The following is a 17173-nucleotide window of genomic DNA, read 5'->3' on the forward strand; positions in this document are numbered from 1 at the left end:
CTTCTGATCATTTCAGATCATCCATTCAGTAGATCCATTTGGCTCTTGGGCAATGTTAAAGGATTCTAAGCATCACTTTGGACCTTTTAGGATAGCTTGGTTCAAAGAAATTGTGGCTACAGGGCTTAAGAACTTAGACAGTGACTGTGCCCACCTGATTTCTTGTTATTCAGCTGTTTTCCCCAGTCAGTCTGCATCAAAGTGTTACTCCACCGTATATTATCTTTGTTTAGTATACGTGTGTCAGTCTCTGTTTATCGCACATGGGAAAAGGAGAGAGCCATTCTTCTGAGAGAAAGCAACTGGAATCTTAGATTCTCAAGTCTGTGGGAGGGCTTTTCATTTACCATTATGTTTTGTGAAGTTTACAGTATGTCGTTTGGCCAGAAGCAGTAGTGGTAGCAATATGTGCATTCTGTGCCAGGTGCTGTGCTAAGTGTTCTTATATCCCCATCTCTCTCTCTCTTTTTTTTTTTTTTAACATCTTTATTGGGGTATAATTGCTTTACAATGGTGTGTTAGTTTCTGCTTTATAACAAAGTGAATCAGTTATACATATACATATGTTCCCATATCTCTTCCCTCTTGTGTCTCCCTCCCTCCCACCCTCTCTCTTTTTTTTTTAATAAAAATAATTACATGACCGTTTTATTATTATCATCATTTTACTGATAAGAAAATTGAGGCTCAGAGTTAGATCACATGACAGTTGAGTAGTAGAATTGGGATTTGAATCCCTGGCTCAGAAATCCATGTCCTTGGGACTTCCCTGGTGGTCCAGTGGTTAAAACTCCACAGTCCCGGGGCTTCCCTGGTGGCGCAGTGGTTGAGAGTCCGCCTGCCGATGCAGGGGACACGGATTCATGCCCCGGTCCGGGAAGATCCCACATGCCGCGGAGCGGCTGGGCCCGTGAGCCATGGCCGCTAAGCCTGCGCGTCCGGAGCCTGTGCTCCGCAATGGGAGAGGCCACAACAGTGAGAGGCCTGCGTACGGCAAAAAACCAAAAAACAAACAAACAAAAATAAACTCCACACTCCCAATGCAGGGAGCCTGGGTTCAATCTGTGGTCAGGGAACTAGAACCTGCATACTGCAACTAAGAGCCTGCATGCCGCAACTAAAGATTCCACATGCTGCAACTAAAAGATCCCGCGTGCTGCAACTAAAGATACTGCATGCCACAACTAAAAGATCCTGCGTGCTGCAACTAAAGATCCCGCATGCTGCAACTAAAGACCCTGTGCAGCCAAATAAATAAATATTTTTTTTTAAAAAAGAAAGAAATCCATGTCTTTAATGTCTCTCGGGGTGGTGATGAAATTGTAAATCTTCTAAAGCTAAATGAGAATAAGGCATTATAGGCAAACAGGGTAAAAATTCTCATAATAATTTAATACAGGTTAACTCTGTGTTTGAATAATTAAAACAAACTTTCTCATTTGACTTGTTCCTTCCCCTCACATAGAAAATCAAATTGTGAAATGAGAAGGGGTGGGAGAGTGAATATTGTTTTCCTACTGATAACTCCATACATAGTTAAATGGATTTTTCTTGAACTTCCTTCCTTTTCCTAATAGGGAAGACTCTTCTTCAGGCATTAAGTGTCAAAATGGAAATCTTTATCCTGAATAAAATCGATTCTGAGATAGGAACCATTATGAATGACAGAATTGTTTGAAAATGGCATCTTCCATATTTCTGTTAACTTGGAAATGCACTCTTATGTCATTTGGTGATCCAAAAAACATAGCGCAACTAACATCAGATTGTTTTTTCTGGATAGGGGTAAAGAAGTTAAATATTTATTTATGTGGCTGTAATGGGTAATGCCTGTGAATTCCACTGTAACTTTGTAATTAATGTACCACTTCCTTACAGTCTTACCAAGTATTTCTGCCTTATGGACACGGAAGAGACAAACTCTTCTACTGTTTGCAATTACCCTCATAAAAATTTGAAAGCAAGCAAAAAAATGGTTTTTTTCCTCTCAGGACAAGTTTGCCTTCTGCTTAACAAAATTAGGTTTGCACTTTCCCTGTGGTATGAAGACAGTGCCCTACAGGCCCCCACTTATGCCTGTGGCTGGCTCTGCAGCCCTCTGCCCCAAGGCGGAGTGCTTTCTCCTCGAAATGGCAGTGCTGGGCAGTAGCAAGAAGACCCTGAGTGGGCAAGCCCATCTTTTCTGTTCCACTCTGGATGTCAATGAAAACAGTCTCTCATCCCTTTCTGTCCTGCCTGGCGGATGGGATGGTTGTTCATGTCTACCGGAGCTTTGGCTTAAGACACACTCACAAGACATTTTCCCATAGTCTTTGTGGTCGATGCCTTAGTTAGCAACCCAGTCACTAAAAACAAAAGGAGCAGTGCTGCAAGAAAAGTGACTTCTAAGATTTGGGGCCAGGTAGTGAGATCCAGGACACTGAATTAAAGGGAAATTATTCCTTCTTTTGGAGAGTCTCGTCCTGAGGAAAATTAAACAGCCCAGACAGGTCACTGGGTGAGACCAATTTCCCGGTTTGTTTATTTGAGCCTGATTGTTTTTCACCATCCAGCAGCAGGTCACAGTCCTGCTACACTGCTTCCCCAGCTCTGTGGAGAGCATTCGCTTTCATATTTGATTCTCCAGGCTTCCCTAAGGATTCTAGCCATGTTTTTTCTGGTCGGGTTGCTCTGGTATCTCTCTCAGATCCAGGGCAGGGGGCACTGTCAGTCATCACTTTCGACTTCATCTTATGCAGGCATTTGGCTTTATGTCCCGAGTTGCCCTACAAGCAGAGAAGATGAATCATCACCCGGAGTGGTTCAATGTGTACAACAAGGTAACTGAATTGCCTGATTTTGGAATCACCATAATTATGGAGTTTAAGAAACTTCTTCCTTCCTTTCTTGCTTGTCATCCTGTGCAGCTAAGTGTCATTGTGCTTAGGAAAATATTCTCTTATTCTTTCTCTCAGAATCCCTGTGTATTACTGCAAATTAGTAAAAAAATGTTCAGATCTACTCAAGACAACAGTGACTGAGTTCTTTATTTTCATGCTTATCTTCTACAGACACTAGTATGGAAAAGTTGGGCCAAATTAGACTCCTGAATTAAACTTGAATATCTGTCATGTAGATAAATTTTTAAACCCTCTTAAGGTAAATTATTGAAAGAGATGGTAGCAAATAAAGATACGGCCTTATTTAATAAATTTGCTCAAGAACTATTTATTAAATTCTCTATTCTCAGTGGGAACTGACCTTCCTAAGAGAAAGAGCAGACTGAAGACTTCATCAAGGAGTTTTAAGGGGGCACAGTGAAAAGAATAACACTTGCCCAAAAAGTGTCCTTGCCTTGGTGATCATGCCATGTAGAATTTCTTATCATTTAGATTTCTGTGAGATTTCTATTATCTCTTTGAAAGTCCTCTTTGAAAAAAGATGATTTCACATTTTTGTGATTTAATTGCAATAATTCAGAGCATACAGGTACCAGCATAAACTTTTATTTCCTAGTTGCCTCTCTTTGCCCATAATTTTGTTTCTGCTTTTTAATTGATTTGTCAAGAGGCAACAGTCTGTTCCTCCACCCCACCCCCACTTCCCTAATTTGGAAATGGGCTTTTTTTTAACATGGTTGCTAAGATATTACATTTGATAGCTTAGTTTTTCTCAGTGGCCTGAAAATAGTTGGTGTAATTAAAGTAATGGGAGTTAAAGTGGTACCTCAGTCTCTCTCTCTCTCTCTTTTTTTTTTTTTTTTCCCGAAGAGTCAAGATTTGAGATCCTGGTAGCTTATTTGCCCTTCTTATGAGAGAACCTTTTTATCCCTAGGAGGCTGCTGGGCCCAGCCTGGAGTTTACTGGGTTTTAGAAATGCATTGCTTATTCATAATGCAGTATTTTCTAAATCATTTAATCTCCTCAGTTCTCAAAGATAAATATTGAGTAATAGATTGATTTCTGAACTACCAAAGGAGAGCATCATGAATTGCAACTCAGGGTTTTCAAAGCTGCTTCTCTCTTCCTTAGGTTCAGATAACTCTCACATCACATGACTGTGGAGGACTGACCAAAAGAGATGTGAAACTGGCCAAGTTTATTGAAAAAGCAGCTGCTTCTGTGTGATTTCTTCCAAAACGCATGTAAAATCTTATATACGCATCTAGCTCCAATGTATTTTGAAGGCAGTTTATCAACACATGAACAAATTAAGCCGTAAATTTAGTTCACCTTTTGAACGATCACATTTTGTAAAATCAGTGCTTAAATAAAAATGATTTAAACTTGAGCCTGAGGTATTTTTCATTATATCTAATCACATATATAAGGTAAATCAACCCAGGTAATTCTATTAATAATATTAAAAAAGAGAAATAACATTTTTAAAGACCAGAAATGGGTATGGGGGAGCATTCACACATTTTTATAACCCAGAAATTCAAGTGATTATGGTGACTTTACAAATGCATTGTGTTGGAGAGCAATTGTAAGGTAGAAAAAGAATGATGAACTCTATAGGTAAAGGGTTTAACTGTATGTAACGATTCTTATGATGCTAAAGTTGATTTGGATTTTAGCTGTTGTTACTACTTAAGTAGTTACTTAATTTACAGAGATCTCAAAAATTGGGTGAGCTGTCTAGTTTTTTATCCTTCCTTTTCAGACAGGGAGAAAGAAGAAGACAAGTGTCTTGTGCAAGGCTTCCAGCAAGGTGAGGCAATAAAAGGATTCACTGTCACAGTGACCAACTTGCCAGGTCATTATTTGACATACTGAGGGGAGGAGGAACCAAGGATCATTTTTTCCCATCATTTGTATGTTGTGACCCCTGAACTGAGGGTATGTAGCCACTGAGCTAGAAGCTACTTGGGTATTATCCAGTAATGAGCTCTGTTTACTCCATGTGTCACTGACATGAGTAAAATGGAATATAAAGTAAGCTATTATTTAAAAATTGCAGTAACTGTTCTTTGAGGGAACTCAGGAATGTAGTTATTAATGAGATTAAAAGGTAGATTAAAAGAATGTGTATGTATCTATCCAAGGAACATGCCTTATAGTAGTAGGATTTAACAAGGATCATCTTTATTCCCTGCCTTACATCAGAGGCCAGAAAAATCACTCTGTGTTACAATAAGCAAAGCTGCTCATCCCCCCCACTCCCCACCAACCCTGGCCTCTAGTCTGAGAAGTCATATGGGAATATGATAAGGAGGCTGAGCTCTCTGAAGCCAGTTTTCGGCTGGTTCTGTTGGCCTGGCAGGTATAGTCATTTTGCCCTGCGGGTGTGGAGTATACATGGGGGGTGGGGGAAAGAGAGAGAAGAGTCACCCCAGACTCTGTGGCTGCTGGGAGATCCAGAGCCTGGACACTAGAACTTGTACTTCTTTGAAACTTTTAACAGGGAAAGGCAGGGACTTCCCTGGTGGCACAGTGGTTAAGAATCTACCTGCCGGGCTTCCCTGGTGGTGCAGTGGTTGAGAGTCCGCCTGCCGATGCAGGGGACACGGGTTCGTGCCCTGGTCCAGGAAGATCCCACATGCCGCGGAGCAACTAAGCCCGTGCACCACAATTACTGAGCCTGTGCTCTAGAGCCCGCGTGCTGCAACTACTGAGCCCACGCGCTGCAACTACTGAAGCCCACACGACTAGAGCCTGTGCTCTGCAATGGGAAAGCCATCGCAATGAGAAGCCCGTGCACTGCAACGAAGAGTCGCCCCTGCTCACTGCAACTAGAGAAAGCCCACGTGCAGCAATGAAGACCCGACGCAGCCAAAAGTAAATAAGTAAATTAATTAATTAAATATTTTTTTAAAAAGAGGAAAAAGCAAAGCCATGTGTTTTTATAAACTTTTTCCCATATTATAGATTTGGGAGTTTTTATACATTTTATTACCAAAGATTTCTAACTCAGTGCTTCAAAGTTTTCTACATGAATTTTTAAACATGAAAAAGTGTAGACATATTTTAAAATAGAGTAAAATAGGGCATTCAACCCTTATGTACTGATCACCCAGATTTAACAGTTACCAAGATCTTGCCAGTTACATCATATAATCTCCCATTTCCTTTTTCTTTGCTAAAGTATTTAAAAGCAAATCCCAGATAGCATGTCATTTTGCCCCTACATCCTCCAGTAAACATCTCTAGAAAATATGGTCATTTTCTTGTAGAAACCAAAATGCCATTATCACACCAAACAAAATAAACTATGATTTCTTGGTATCACCTAATACCAAATCAAATTGTTCTGAAGGTCAAGAATGTCTGTGGACAGTAATTTTGTTCTAATCAGTGATCCACATGAAGTCCACCCATCGCATCTGGTTGTTGTGTCTCTTTAAGCTTTCAGTCTAGAGCGAGCAAGCCTCCTGCCCTCATTCCCTCTTTCTCTCCATATCAGTGACTTACTGTAAAAACCGAGTCCTGTAGAATATTCCACCTTCTGGATTTGTTTGTTTGCTCCCTTGTGGTGTCACTTAAATTGTTTCATTGTACCTTGAATGGAAACCTTTCCCTCTATTTTGAATGTAAGTCTGAGAGGCTTAGAAACTATTAACCTGTACTGTGTATGGCACCGTGGAGAGAGCAGGGTACAGCTAATAATTGCAGTTGTCAGGACCTGAGAATGTAGCTACTAATTAGCATCTATGTGAGAATTTGACATAAGGTCCATGTTAAGGGGTGTCGCATCTGCTGGAACTCATGAACTTTAGAGAATCAAAGATCCCGTATCAGAAGTCTGTGGTAATACTCCTTGTGGTACATTCCAACAGAATGACTCCCCAGACTTGCTCTAAGTAACTGACATTTCAACTTAAAAGAGACATTGCCAAAGTTGGAGGCCCCAACTTTCCTTCTGTTCCAAATCTTTGTGATGACAGTGGTTTCTCTGATGTGGCAAGCTTTGGTTTCCCTCTTTTTTCCTTTTAAATGATCACTGGAGTAGAGGGGGTTTAAATAGCTATGACCTATGACCCTTTGCATGACCTCTATAGATAATAAATCAGGGCAGCACGTTTGACAGTGTCCTTTTCTAAAATGAAGTTAGCGAAAGTTCTGAAAATTGTGGTTACTCTCTGACGATAGAATTTAGGAAATCTTTAGATAAATAGAATAAGCATGATTCTTTATGTTTTTGCTTGAGACAAAAAGCAGCAGCATGTATGTTGCACATGGACACACACCTGACCTTCGGCAGTGTGCTGAGGTATTGGACTACTAGTGTTAATGTGGAGCAGTCTGTATATGTTCTAATCCAGAGTTTAAAAATATACTAGTTGAACTCTATAACTTTCAGTTTTGTAAAATTTCTGCAAAACAGCAAGAGGTGTAATAGGGTTTGGATATAATATGTGAACTTTGTGTTTCAATTCTAGTTACATGTAACTAGGAATGACTCTTGGTCAGAAGACTAGAGTCACCAAGCTGCCGTGCCTACTGACTGTGTGCAGCGGCTAAGGTGGTGCTGCTCAAGTCAGGGAGAGTGTAAGTTGCTGCTAACAGGGCAGAAGAGGTGGCCCTTTAGCTTCTCACCCAGGGTGCTTGTCCCGCCCACCTAGCCACAAGAAGATGCGGGTGATTTCAGTAGGCCTGGATAAGCTGGTTACTTCTGAGTCCACTCATCAGCTGGAGTTCCAGCCCCAGAATAGATTTCTTCATCAGTGACTTCAGAAAACACATTCAGGGGCTTCCCTGGTGGCGCAGTGGTTAAGAATCTGCCTGCCAATGCAGGGCACACGGGTTCGAGCCCTGGTCTGGGAGGATCCCACATGCTGCAGAGCAGCTAAGCCCGTGCACCACAACTACTGAGCCTGTGCTCTAGAGCCTGTGAGCCACAACTACTGAGCCCATGAGCTACAACTACTGAGCCCCGTGCCACAACTACTGAAGCCCGCACACCTAGAGCCCGTGCTCCGCAACAAGAGAAGCCACCGCAATGAGAAGCCTGCACATTGCAACGAAGAGTAGCCCCTGCTCGCCACAACTAGAGAAAGCCCGCCTGCATCAACAAAGACCCAACGCAGCCAAAAATAAATAAACAAACAAATAAAAAGAAAACACATTCAGCTGTGGTTGGCTGTGCTGATACTGTACACCAAGAACAGCTGGTCTCTTCTTGACTGCTTCCAGCTAGCCATCTTTCCTCACCCCTCCAAGCATCTTGAAAGAATTTTTTACATTCTTAATCTCTTCATTTCTCCCCAAAAGTGTGCTTTGGAGCTTAAGGAGTGGAATCATAGTAGTGTATCCTTGGGATTCCTGGAAATAGAATCCCACTAGGCTCAGCTACTTGAGTGAGCGTAAGGATCCCTGAGGTACATTCACATAGCACAGATTTACCGAGGGCCTCCTATATGGCCCGGCGGGATTAGGCACATTGTTGAATTGGGGCGGGTGGAAACAGAGATGGAGAACTGATTCAGGCTCTCTCTGAGCAGCTGCTCCAGGAGGCCACTGTCAGGGTGTGGGCAGGAGCCCAGAAGGTGTCAGGGGGCATATGACCAAAGGAGGCAGTAGGAGGAGCTTGATCCCTGAGGGAAAGAATATAGACTAAGACAGTGAGGCCAAGGTTTGAAGCCTGGGGACATTAATCAAAGTGTTTCTTAAAGCTTTGCTGTTGATGATTTTAAGTGGAGAGATTGGTAAGATGTTATTTCCCAGTTCAGTATACCGCTTGCCTACAAGAGTGTTTTTCTTTGTGAGATGGTCGTGTTCACTTGTTTCAGAATGCCTGGGGCAGTGGAGGTGGTGACGTGGTCACCTCCTTTTATTATGGCCCAAGGAATTTGACCAATTTGGCCAACTAAACATTTAATTCAACACAGGGCTACCCAGAAGCCTCTGTCTTGATTTGCCTTGGAAGCCAAAGGGGCTAGGAGAAGGAGAACGAGAGAATATATTAATCCCAAGAATTGAACAGAGCAAAAATCCCTATTGCTCTTGTACCTAAAACATCTCTACCCCAAGGCTCGTCCCTTACACTCTCTTTAGGTGGTTCGTATATGCACATTCTGTGTCTCCAATTAGCCAGTGCTGGGCATGGATAACTTCTTTTTTGTTTTTTTTTTGCGGTATGCGGGCCTCTCACTGTTGTGGCCTCTCCCGTTGCGGAGCACAGGCTCTAGACGTGCAGGCTCAGCGGCCACGGCTCACGGGCCCAGCCGCTCCGCGGCATGTGGGATCCTCCTGGACCGGGGCACGAACCTGCGTCCCCTGCATCGGCAGGTGGACTCTCAACCACTGCGCCACCAGGGAAGCCCCAGGCATGGATAACTTCTGCTCCTCCTGTTTCTTGGGTTCTAGCCCCAAAGCCATCAAAATCTTTCCTTGTCCTTACGGGTGTCTCCAGTGCTGTGCCCTGGCTGTGTGCTCTTGCTCTTAGAAGCCCAGAGAATTTTGCTTTCCCCTCTTCTATGACCCTTAACCTATTCTAACACATTATTAAGGGCCTCTGTCTGTCAGTTGGGGGCACTTCCTGAAGGAGGGGCTTTTGTCTGGCCTGTCTCTCAGCTTTAGCCCGGAGCATCACAATTGCAGGGTGCTTGTGACTCTTTTGCTGAACAGAGGTGCTCGGTCTCCTTGGGAAGAGAGGATCTGTGGGTAGACCAATGGGGAGCTCTCCTCTCCAGGGGCCTGCCGGCTAGTAACATACCAGAATGTCCAAGAGTGACTTCATAAAGCAACGATGCCCTCTGTGGACACTCCTCTGAGGCCTCTTGGAATCTAGATGCTGAGGAGATTCCTAAGCAGAGATTTTCTGTTGGATGGTAAAAGCAAGGAATAAAAATTGAAAATTTGGAAAATGTCTCAACACTTTTATCACCAGAACCACACAAGAGTCATTTCTAGCTCACTGTTTGAGAATGTGTCGCTGCTGTTCTATGAGACGTTATGGAAATTTCAGTAAATACTCTTTATTTCTCTTTCTTGTTTATAAGTGTGCAAATGGCAGTGTTGGGTCTCGTAGCCTCTTCCCACAGGCACTCATCCACTTCCCAGACTGAGGGGCTCGTCCTGGATAATCTGATTTCTGCAACTGGTGAGGCTGGTGAAGTCTCAGCCAAACAGTTGTTTCCTCGGCTTTCATATCACAATTGGCTGTTAATCAAACATTCAGTCACACTCTTAATTTGACCTGTAGACTGAATGACTAGTTTGACTCCATTTTGTCCTTTTTTATTCCCTACTATGTTAGATAATTTGAAGCCTTTTTTTGGGTAATAGACCTGATTTCAAATCAGATAATGAAAATTATATATCTTGTTTTTAATAGGTTATAAAAGTATATAAATCTATATTTTTTTTACTGTGTGAGACTGGGTTCGCTTGTTACATATAATGGGGAAAAAGTAATGCATACGCTGAGAAAAATTGGAAAGCACAGATAAACGTAAATAAACAGGAAAAAGAATTACCTATAACCTCACTATCCGTAGGCAGACAATAGCAACATTTTGGCTTACTTCATGCCGAATTTTTTTCTACCTATTTTGCACAATTAAGATAATTTTGAGTAGAGAATTTTTATCTTGCTTTGTTTCTATTTTGCTATCCAGTGGCTCATAAACATTTTTCTAAATCATGAAAAATGCATAGACATGTTGTAGTGTCTGTATAATATTCCATGAAATGGATATGCCATGATTTACTTAACCTGTCCTTTTTGGTTACACTTTTAAATTGTTTCCAAATTCTCACAGCAAATATTCCTGGGATAAACATGTTTGGCTAAAGTCACTGTTTGCATTTCAGATTGTATTCTCTTGGGGTAGATTCCTTGGGTCTGAGGATACAAACAGAACTAAGGCTTTTCAGAAAAGTTGGTCAGTTTACATTCCCCTGGCAGTTTATGAGACTGCTCCGTTGCACTACACTCTTGCCAGCACTAAATGTTATCACATTTAAGCCTTTGCTAATTTTATAAGCAAAATCACTGGTTTTACTTAATTTGTACCTCCCCGATCATGCCATTGTATTTCTTTAATGAGTTGACTGTGTGTTTGCCCATTTTTTCTTAGGGTGGTCAGTTTTTTATAATTGATTTGTAAGCACTTGTATGGCTGATTATTTGATTAGCAGTTTTCCCTACTAGACTGACAATATTTAGTTTTGCTTACCTGTATCCCAAGTGCCTACTGTATAGCCTGGCATGTAGTAGTCATTCAATAAAAACTTGTTGAATGAATAAATGAGTGAGTTGAACAGTAGTTACTTAATAAAAATTTGTTGAACGAGTAAATGAAGATGGTGCTTTGTTTTGCTTGAGGCGGAGTGGTAACCATTCTTTTTCACAGGTCTAGAGAGGAGGAACTGAGCAACTGAGTGGGGACAGACCCACCCAGTAATCGTCATACATATTTCAGTGGTCATTAAGTCAGCATTGCATTGCAATTTTAAAGTATATGTAGATTTATAGTCACAGAAGGGGGAAAGCAGACCCTAGTCCCTAAAAAAAAGTGTGCATTGTGCATTACCTTACAACAGAGCTATAAGATAATCATACCTCTTATTCAAATTTTTGACAGGAGGAAAGATACTCAGTGTCAGGCATTTGTGAAGAGAGTTATAATGAGTCGTCTCTTTAAGATAATTATGATTAGCACCGTCTCAACGAATGCCTTTTTTATGGTCTTGTGGACTGATTATAAAACAAGATACAACTTGTTCAGACTTTTTGAGGTAAGCAGACAAAATGGGTCCATTTTCTTCTGTTTTACCTGTTTTATTTCTGAAAATGTTATAAGATTTTTAAGGCATTTTGTTCAAAAAGTTTTTCTGTAGAAAGATTCTAAGGACTATTAAAATATACTCTAATATCTGGGAAGATGGTGGCAGCAGTAGTAGCAGTGACATGGTTTTTTAATCTCCCTGAATCCCCTCTTAAAAAAACAGAGCAACTAGATAGCAAAACCAAAAACCCACGGACAGGATTTATATCAAAACTAGTTAACAAGAGATCCTTACCAAGAGCCACACTGCATAGTATTAGCATCTGTAGGAGAGGAAGCAGAGGGAAGTCAGTAAGTATTCATTGGAAAGTATGATGGGCTGATGTGAGAACAGCAGTTGATATTAGGAAGGGTGTTACCTAATCAAATACTGGGATAGCACAAGAGGTTCCCGAAATTTATGAAGGGGCTAGAACAGTCCAGACCCTATAAACTTTTAAAACTGACTCTCCACAGCTCCTTTCAAGGACAGTGCTCCACATTTAGGAGAAGTATTGGGAGTGGAATGAAAATTGAACAGGTTAGAGACCCAAAGATGAAGGAAGAGAGGTTCTGATAAAATTGGAAGAGGGGAACAGCACCAGGAAACCTTAAAAATCAAGCAACCACATTTTAAATCAAGAGGGAATATTTGAAGTTAGAATCACATTTTCTCAAAGTCCAAGAAAACTAATTTCACATAAAAAAGTGCAATAGGAAAAGATTGAGGTAAAATCCCATACAAAATTATTATAAGAAAAAAGAGAGTAAAGTGGAAAATAATATCATTGTAGATAATGAAAGCCCGCCACAAAGACATGTTCACAAACCAGATAAAAACTGTACCGTATTATTTCAGAAGAAGGTAAATGTTTAAGAAAATGATGTTAGATAGGAAAGAAAAGAGTGAGGTGACAAAAGTCAGGAAATAATTAGAAATAAAAGAAACTCATTTCAAAAATGAAGACTGAATTAGACTAAGAACAATTAGATATAGCAGGTAATAGCTTAAGAGAAATTAAGAGAAATATAAGATTAAGTGGGGGAAATTCTTAAACATCAGTAAGAAATGAAGAGATAAGGATTCAAGAGAAAATGATGAAAATTGAAAATTGGGGAAAAATGATCCAACTTAAGGGTAATAGGAGTCCCTGAATTTGAAACAGAAACAGAAACAAAGTAAAGGAACAGAATAAACACTAAAATCTAGGGACTTCCCTGGTGGTCCAGCGGTAAAGAATCCACCTTCCAATGCAGGGGACGTGGGTTTGATCCCTGGTCAGGGAACTAAGATCCCACACGCCACAGCACAACTAAGCCTGAGCTCATGCACCTCAACGGGAGAGCCTGCATGACGCAAACTACAGAACCCATGTGCCCTGGAGCCTGCATACCACACTAGAGAGAAAGCCCACGTGCCACAACTAAGACCAACATAGCCAAAAAAAAAAAATCTAAAATCTAAGAAAAGTTACCTGAAATAAAAGAATTGAAACTATATTTTGAAAGTTGCATATTGAGAATATGGACTTATACAACAAACACCAGAACATATTCTACTAAAATGATTGGACTTTAAAGGAAAGAGGTGTGGGGGAAATTATAAGCATCTAGGCAAAGTGGCTTATAAGGAAAAGAAAATTAATTATTATCAGACTTTGCTATAGTAATACTTTATGCTAAAAGAAAATGGAGTAAAACATTTAAGATACTTCAGGAAAGAAAATGTGAACCAAGAGTTCTAGATCCAGCAAAACTGACTTTCAAGTATAAAGGACATAGACAAACTGTCATCAACGTTAAAAAGCTTCGCTAATATTGTTCCCATGAGCCCTTCCTTATGAATCTAGTAAAGAATAAGTTTCAGCCAACCAAAATGACTAAAGAAGTATCAACATTAGGACTGGCAATGGACATTTAAAAATATGATTATTTATAGAACTAATCATAATTATGGGTGAACAAGGAGATAATGTAGCACCTAATGAATATATCCACTGACAGTGAAGATATAGTATTGATTAAAAATGGGTAAGAATGGGGAGAGTCAATGCAAAAACTATTTTTAACCATTTTCGGAAATCAGCTTTGTGGTGATGCTATTAGTAGTATTATTCTGAGACTGCTGTGTGTGTAACACAAGGATAAAGCAGATGGGTAATTATGGGACAGTTTAATTCTGTTATCCTCTGTGTTCTTGAGAACCAGGTTATTCATGGAAGGAAGGAGATATGGATGTAATATAGACAAAGTTAAGTGAAAGCCCTGTAGTTCTGCATTTAAACTGGAAATATCAATATAAACTACTGAAGTATTTTACCTTTATCCATTGAAAAATCTAGAACAATGACCAACTTAACAGTTATGCATCCTTAGTGCCCATAATGTGATTGTTTTTTAAATTAATTAATTAATTAATTAATTAATTTTTGGCTGCGTTGGGTTTTCGTTGCTGCATGCGGACTTTCTGTAGTTGTGTCGAGCGGGGGCTACTCTTCTTTGAGGTACGCGGGCTTCTCATTGCAGTGGTTTCTCTTACTGCAGAGCACGGGCTCTAGGTGCGTGGGCTTCAGTAGTTGCGGAGCGTGGGCTCAGTAGTGGCACACGGGCTTAGTTGCTCCGTGGCATGTGGGATCTTTCTGGACTAGGGATCGAACCCGTGTCCCCTGCATTGGCAGGCGGATTCTTAACCACCGCACCACCACAGAAGTCCCATAATATGATGTTGAAATACTATTTCTCACTAAAAGAAGCTAGGAATTCTTAGAGAAATGGCTGATTGTAGGTCTAGGGTAGAAAATATACCAGATGAGCTAGGAATATCTTGTTGTACACATAGCAAGGAAGCTATCAAAGATTACTGGGGTCATGTCAAAAGGGCTCAGGGGACAGCTTGAAGAGGCTCCTACTGGCCAAAGATGGGAAACTTTGAGCTCAATAAGGATAATAATTACAGTAGATTTTGAAATTCATCAAATAATCTGTAAGCTTATAATTATACTAAAAAAGCTAACAGGTCACTTTTGGATGGTGACAAGGACCTAATACTTTATCTCAAAAATTGTTGAATTAAGGGAAAAAATCAAGTATTACTGACCTTTCTTATATGAACTGTATTACTGAGTAACCACATAGTAGGTAAGGGGAAGCATGTCTTTATAGAAATATCCTAGTTAATAAATGAAAATGAAATGACAGAATGTTACAATTTTTCAACCCCCAATGAGTTATAGGACTTAGGCATTTTGACCATTAGTGACTGCTTCCCTCATAAAAGAGACAACCAGACATTATATGCCTGCTATGAAAGAACAGAACCTATAACTTTTTTTTTAAATTTATTTTATTTTTGGCTTTGTTGGGTCTTCATTGGTGCACACAGGCTTTCTCTAGTTGCGGCGAGCAGGGGCTACTCTTCGTTGCGGTGCAAGGGCTTCTCATTGCGATGGCTTCTCTTGTTGTGGAGCACAGGCTCTAGGCATGCAGGCTTCAATTGTTGCAGCACGTGGGCTCAGTAGTGTGGCCCGCGGGCTCTAGAGCGCAGGCTCAGTAGTTGTGGCGCATGGGCTTAGTTACTCTGCAGCATGTGGGATCTTTCCAGACCAGGGCTCAAACCCATGTCCCCTGCATTGGCAGGCGGATTCTTAACCACTGTGCCACCAGGGAAGTCTCAGAACCTATAATCTTGCCAAAAAGATCAAACCTGAATCTGATCAAGGCTTTTCATCCAGCTGCCTATTTTCAGGCAACAGAGGACAGAGGAACATGAGTGTGCAGTCAACACGATCCAGACTGGGAAATTCTGCAAGTCAAGAAAAGTTTCTATTGATAGCTTTTTTTCTTGTGTAAAGACCATACATTCTTGTTTCTCTGCATGTCTCATGATTTCTTTTTTGGGGGGTTGAAAATTGGACACTTTAAATCATATAAGATTGGAAACTCTGGAAACCAGATACTCCCCCCTCCCTAGGGTTTTATTTTTGTTGCCATTCCTTTTTTTTTTTTTTAAGTGACTTTCCTGAACTAATTCGATAAAGTGTATATTCTTTGTCATGTGTGGCCACCAAAGTCTCTGCTCAGTTAGCTTAATGGTCTGCTAATGATTGAACAGAGTATTCCTTAAATGCCTGGAACAAATAAGTCTCCCAGTCTTTGCCAAGGCATGTATTTAATGCGTCAGCAGTTTACAAGTCCGCCTTAGCCTTCATTCGCTGCTTGCAAAGAATCTTAAGATTAGTTAGAGGTGACAGATCAGGGCCTTCTCAGTACTTTCCTGGTACCTTCATCGGGATCCCTAAGAGTCTTAATAACTTCTCAGTTTTATAGTTAGCCAGGGGCTTTCATACATGTTATTTTCAATGATCTCAACAGCCACCCTGGAAGGTGTGTATTAATAACACTATTTTACAAATGTTGTAAGGAAGCCCATCTGTTGGACTTAGGATTTCAAAAAAAAAACCCCAAATCTAAAGAACTAAAGGAAAGTAGGAGAGCAGTGTCTCACCAAATAGAGAATATGAGTAAAGAGAAATTATTAAAAAGAGCCAAGCAGGGCTTCCCTGGTGGCGCAGTGGTTGAGAATCTGCCTGCCGATGCAGGGGATACGGGTTCGTGTCCCGGTCCAGGAAGATTCCACATGCCGCAGAGCGGCTGGGCCCATGAGCCATGGCCGCTGAGCCTGGGCATCCGGAGCCTGTGCTCCGCAATGGGAGAGTCCACAGCAGTGAAAGGCCTGTGTACCGCAAAAAAAAAAAAAAAAAAGAATTCATGAGAGGACTTCAACAGCAGGTTTGAGCTAGTGGAAGAAAGAATTAAAGAACAGAAAGATAGGTCAACTGAGATTTCCAGTGTGAGGAACAGAAAGTAAAATGAATTAATAAAAATGAGCAGAGACCCATGAAACACCATCAAACATACAAACATGCATGCAACAGGTGTCACAGAAGGAGAGGAGAGAAAGGGTAGAAAGAATATGTGAAGAAATAATGGCCAAAAACTCCCCGAGTTTTATGAAAAACATTAATCTGCACATGCAATAAGATCAACAAACTCCTAGTAGGATAAACACAGAGATCCACCTAGACACACTGTAAACGATTTGTTGAAAGACAAAGACCAAGGGAGAATTTGAGACCATCAATAGAGAAGTGATTCATTACATAAAAAGGATCCTCAATAAAATGAATAGCTGATTTCTCATCTGAAGCCACAGGGGCCAGAAGGCAAGGGATGTCATATTCAAAGTGCTGAAAGAAAGACTGTCAGACAAGAATTCAATACCTGGAAAAAACTGTCCTTCAGAAATGGAGAGGAGAAAAAGAAAACTGGAGAGGAGTAATGTCAGTGAAAATGCAGAGTAGGTAGCTCCAAGAGGCCACCTGTCCACAGAAACACCTAAAAAGAGGGCAAAACTGTCAGAACTCTGGAAAATAGCCAAAGGCTTATAGTAACTGAGTGAACACTGAATCAGGAAAGGGGCAA

General features: G+C 40.8%; 2 protein-coding genes across 2 annotated transcripts in view; both read left to right on the forward strand.

Annotated features, from left to right (window-relative positions):
* Positions 1–4269, forward strand: part of PCBD2 (pterin-4 alpha-carbinolamine dehydratase 2) — a 52893-nt gene extending 48624 nt beyond the window's left edge. Inside the window, exons 3-4 of the mRNA XM_022588841.3 lie at positions 2739–2819; positions 4011–4269. Of these exons, the coding sequence (XP_022444549.1) occupies positions 2739–2819; positions 4011–4106 (177 nt within the window). The 3' untranslated portion in view covers positions 4107–4269. The remainder of the gene's footprint in view (positions 1–2738; positions 2820–4010) is intronic.
* Positions 4270–4358: 89 nt separating this feature from the next.
* CATSPER3 (cation channel sperm associated 3) overlaps positions 4359–17173 on the forward strand; it is a 44290-nt gene continuing 31475 nt past the window's right edge. Inside the window, exons 1-2 of the mRNA XM_022588845.3 lie at positions 4359–9887; positions 11510–11663. Of these exons, the coding sequence (XP_022444553.1) occupies positions 9787–9887; positions 11510–11663 (255 nt within the window). The 5' untranslated portion in view covers positions 4359–9786. The remainder of the gene's footprint in view (positions 9888–11509; positions 11664–17173) is intronic.

This window comes from Delphinapterus leucas, chromosome 3 (genome assembly GCF_059928025.1).
Source record: "Delphinapterus leucas isolate spDelLeu-1000000601 "Yukka" chromosome 3, BTC_Dleu_Yukka2, whole genome shotgun sequence".
Classification (NCBI taxonomy): domain Eukaryota; kingdom Metazoa; phylum Chordata; class Mammalia; order Artiodactyla; family Monodontidae; genus Delphinapterus; species Delphinapterus leucas.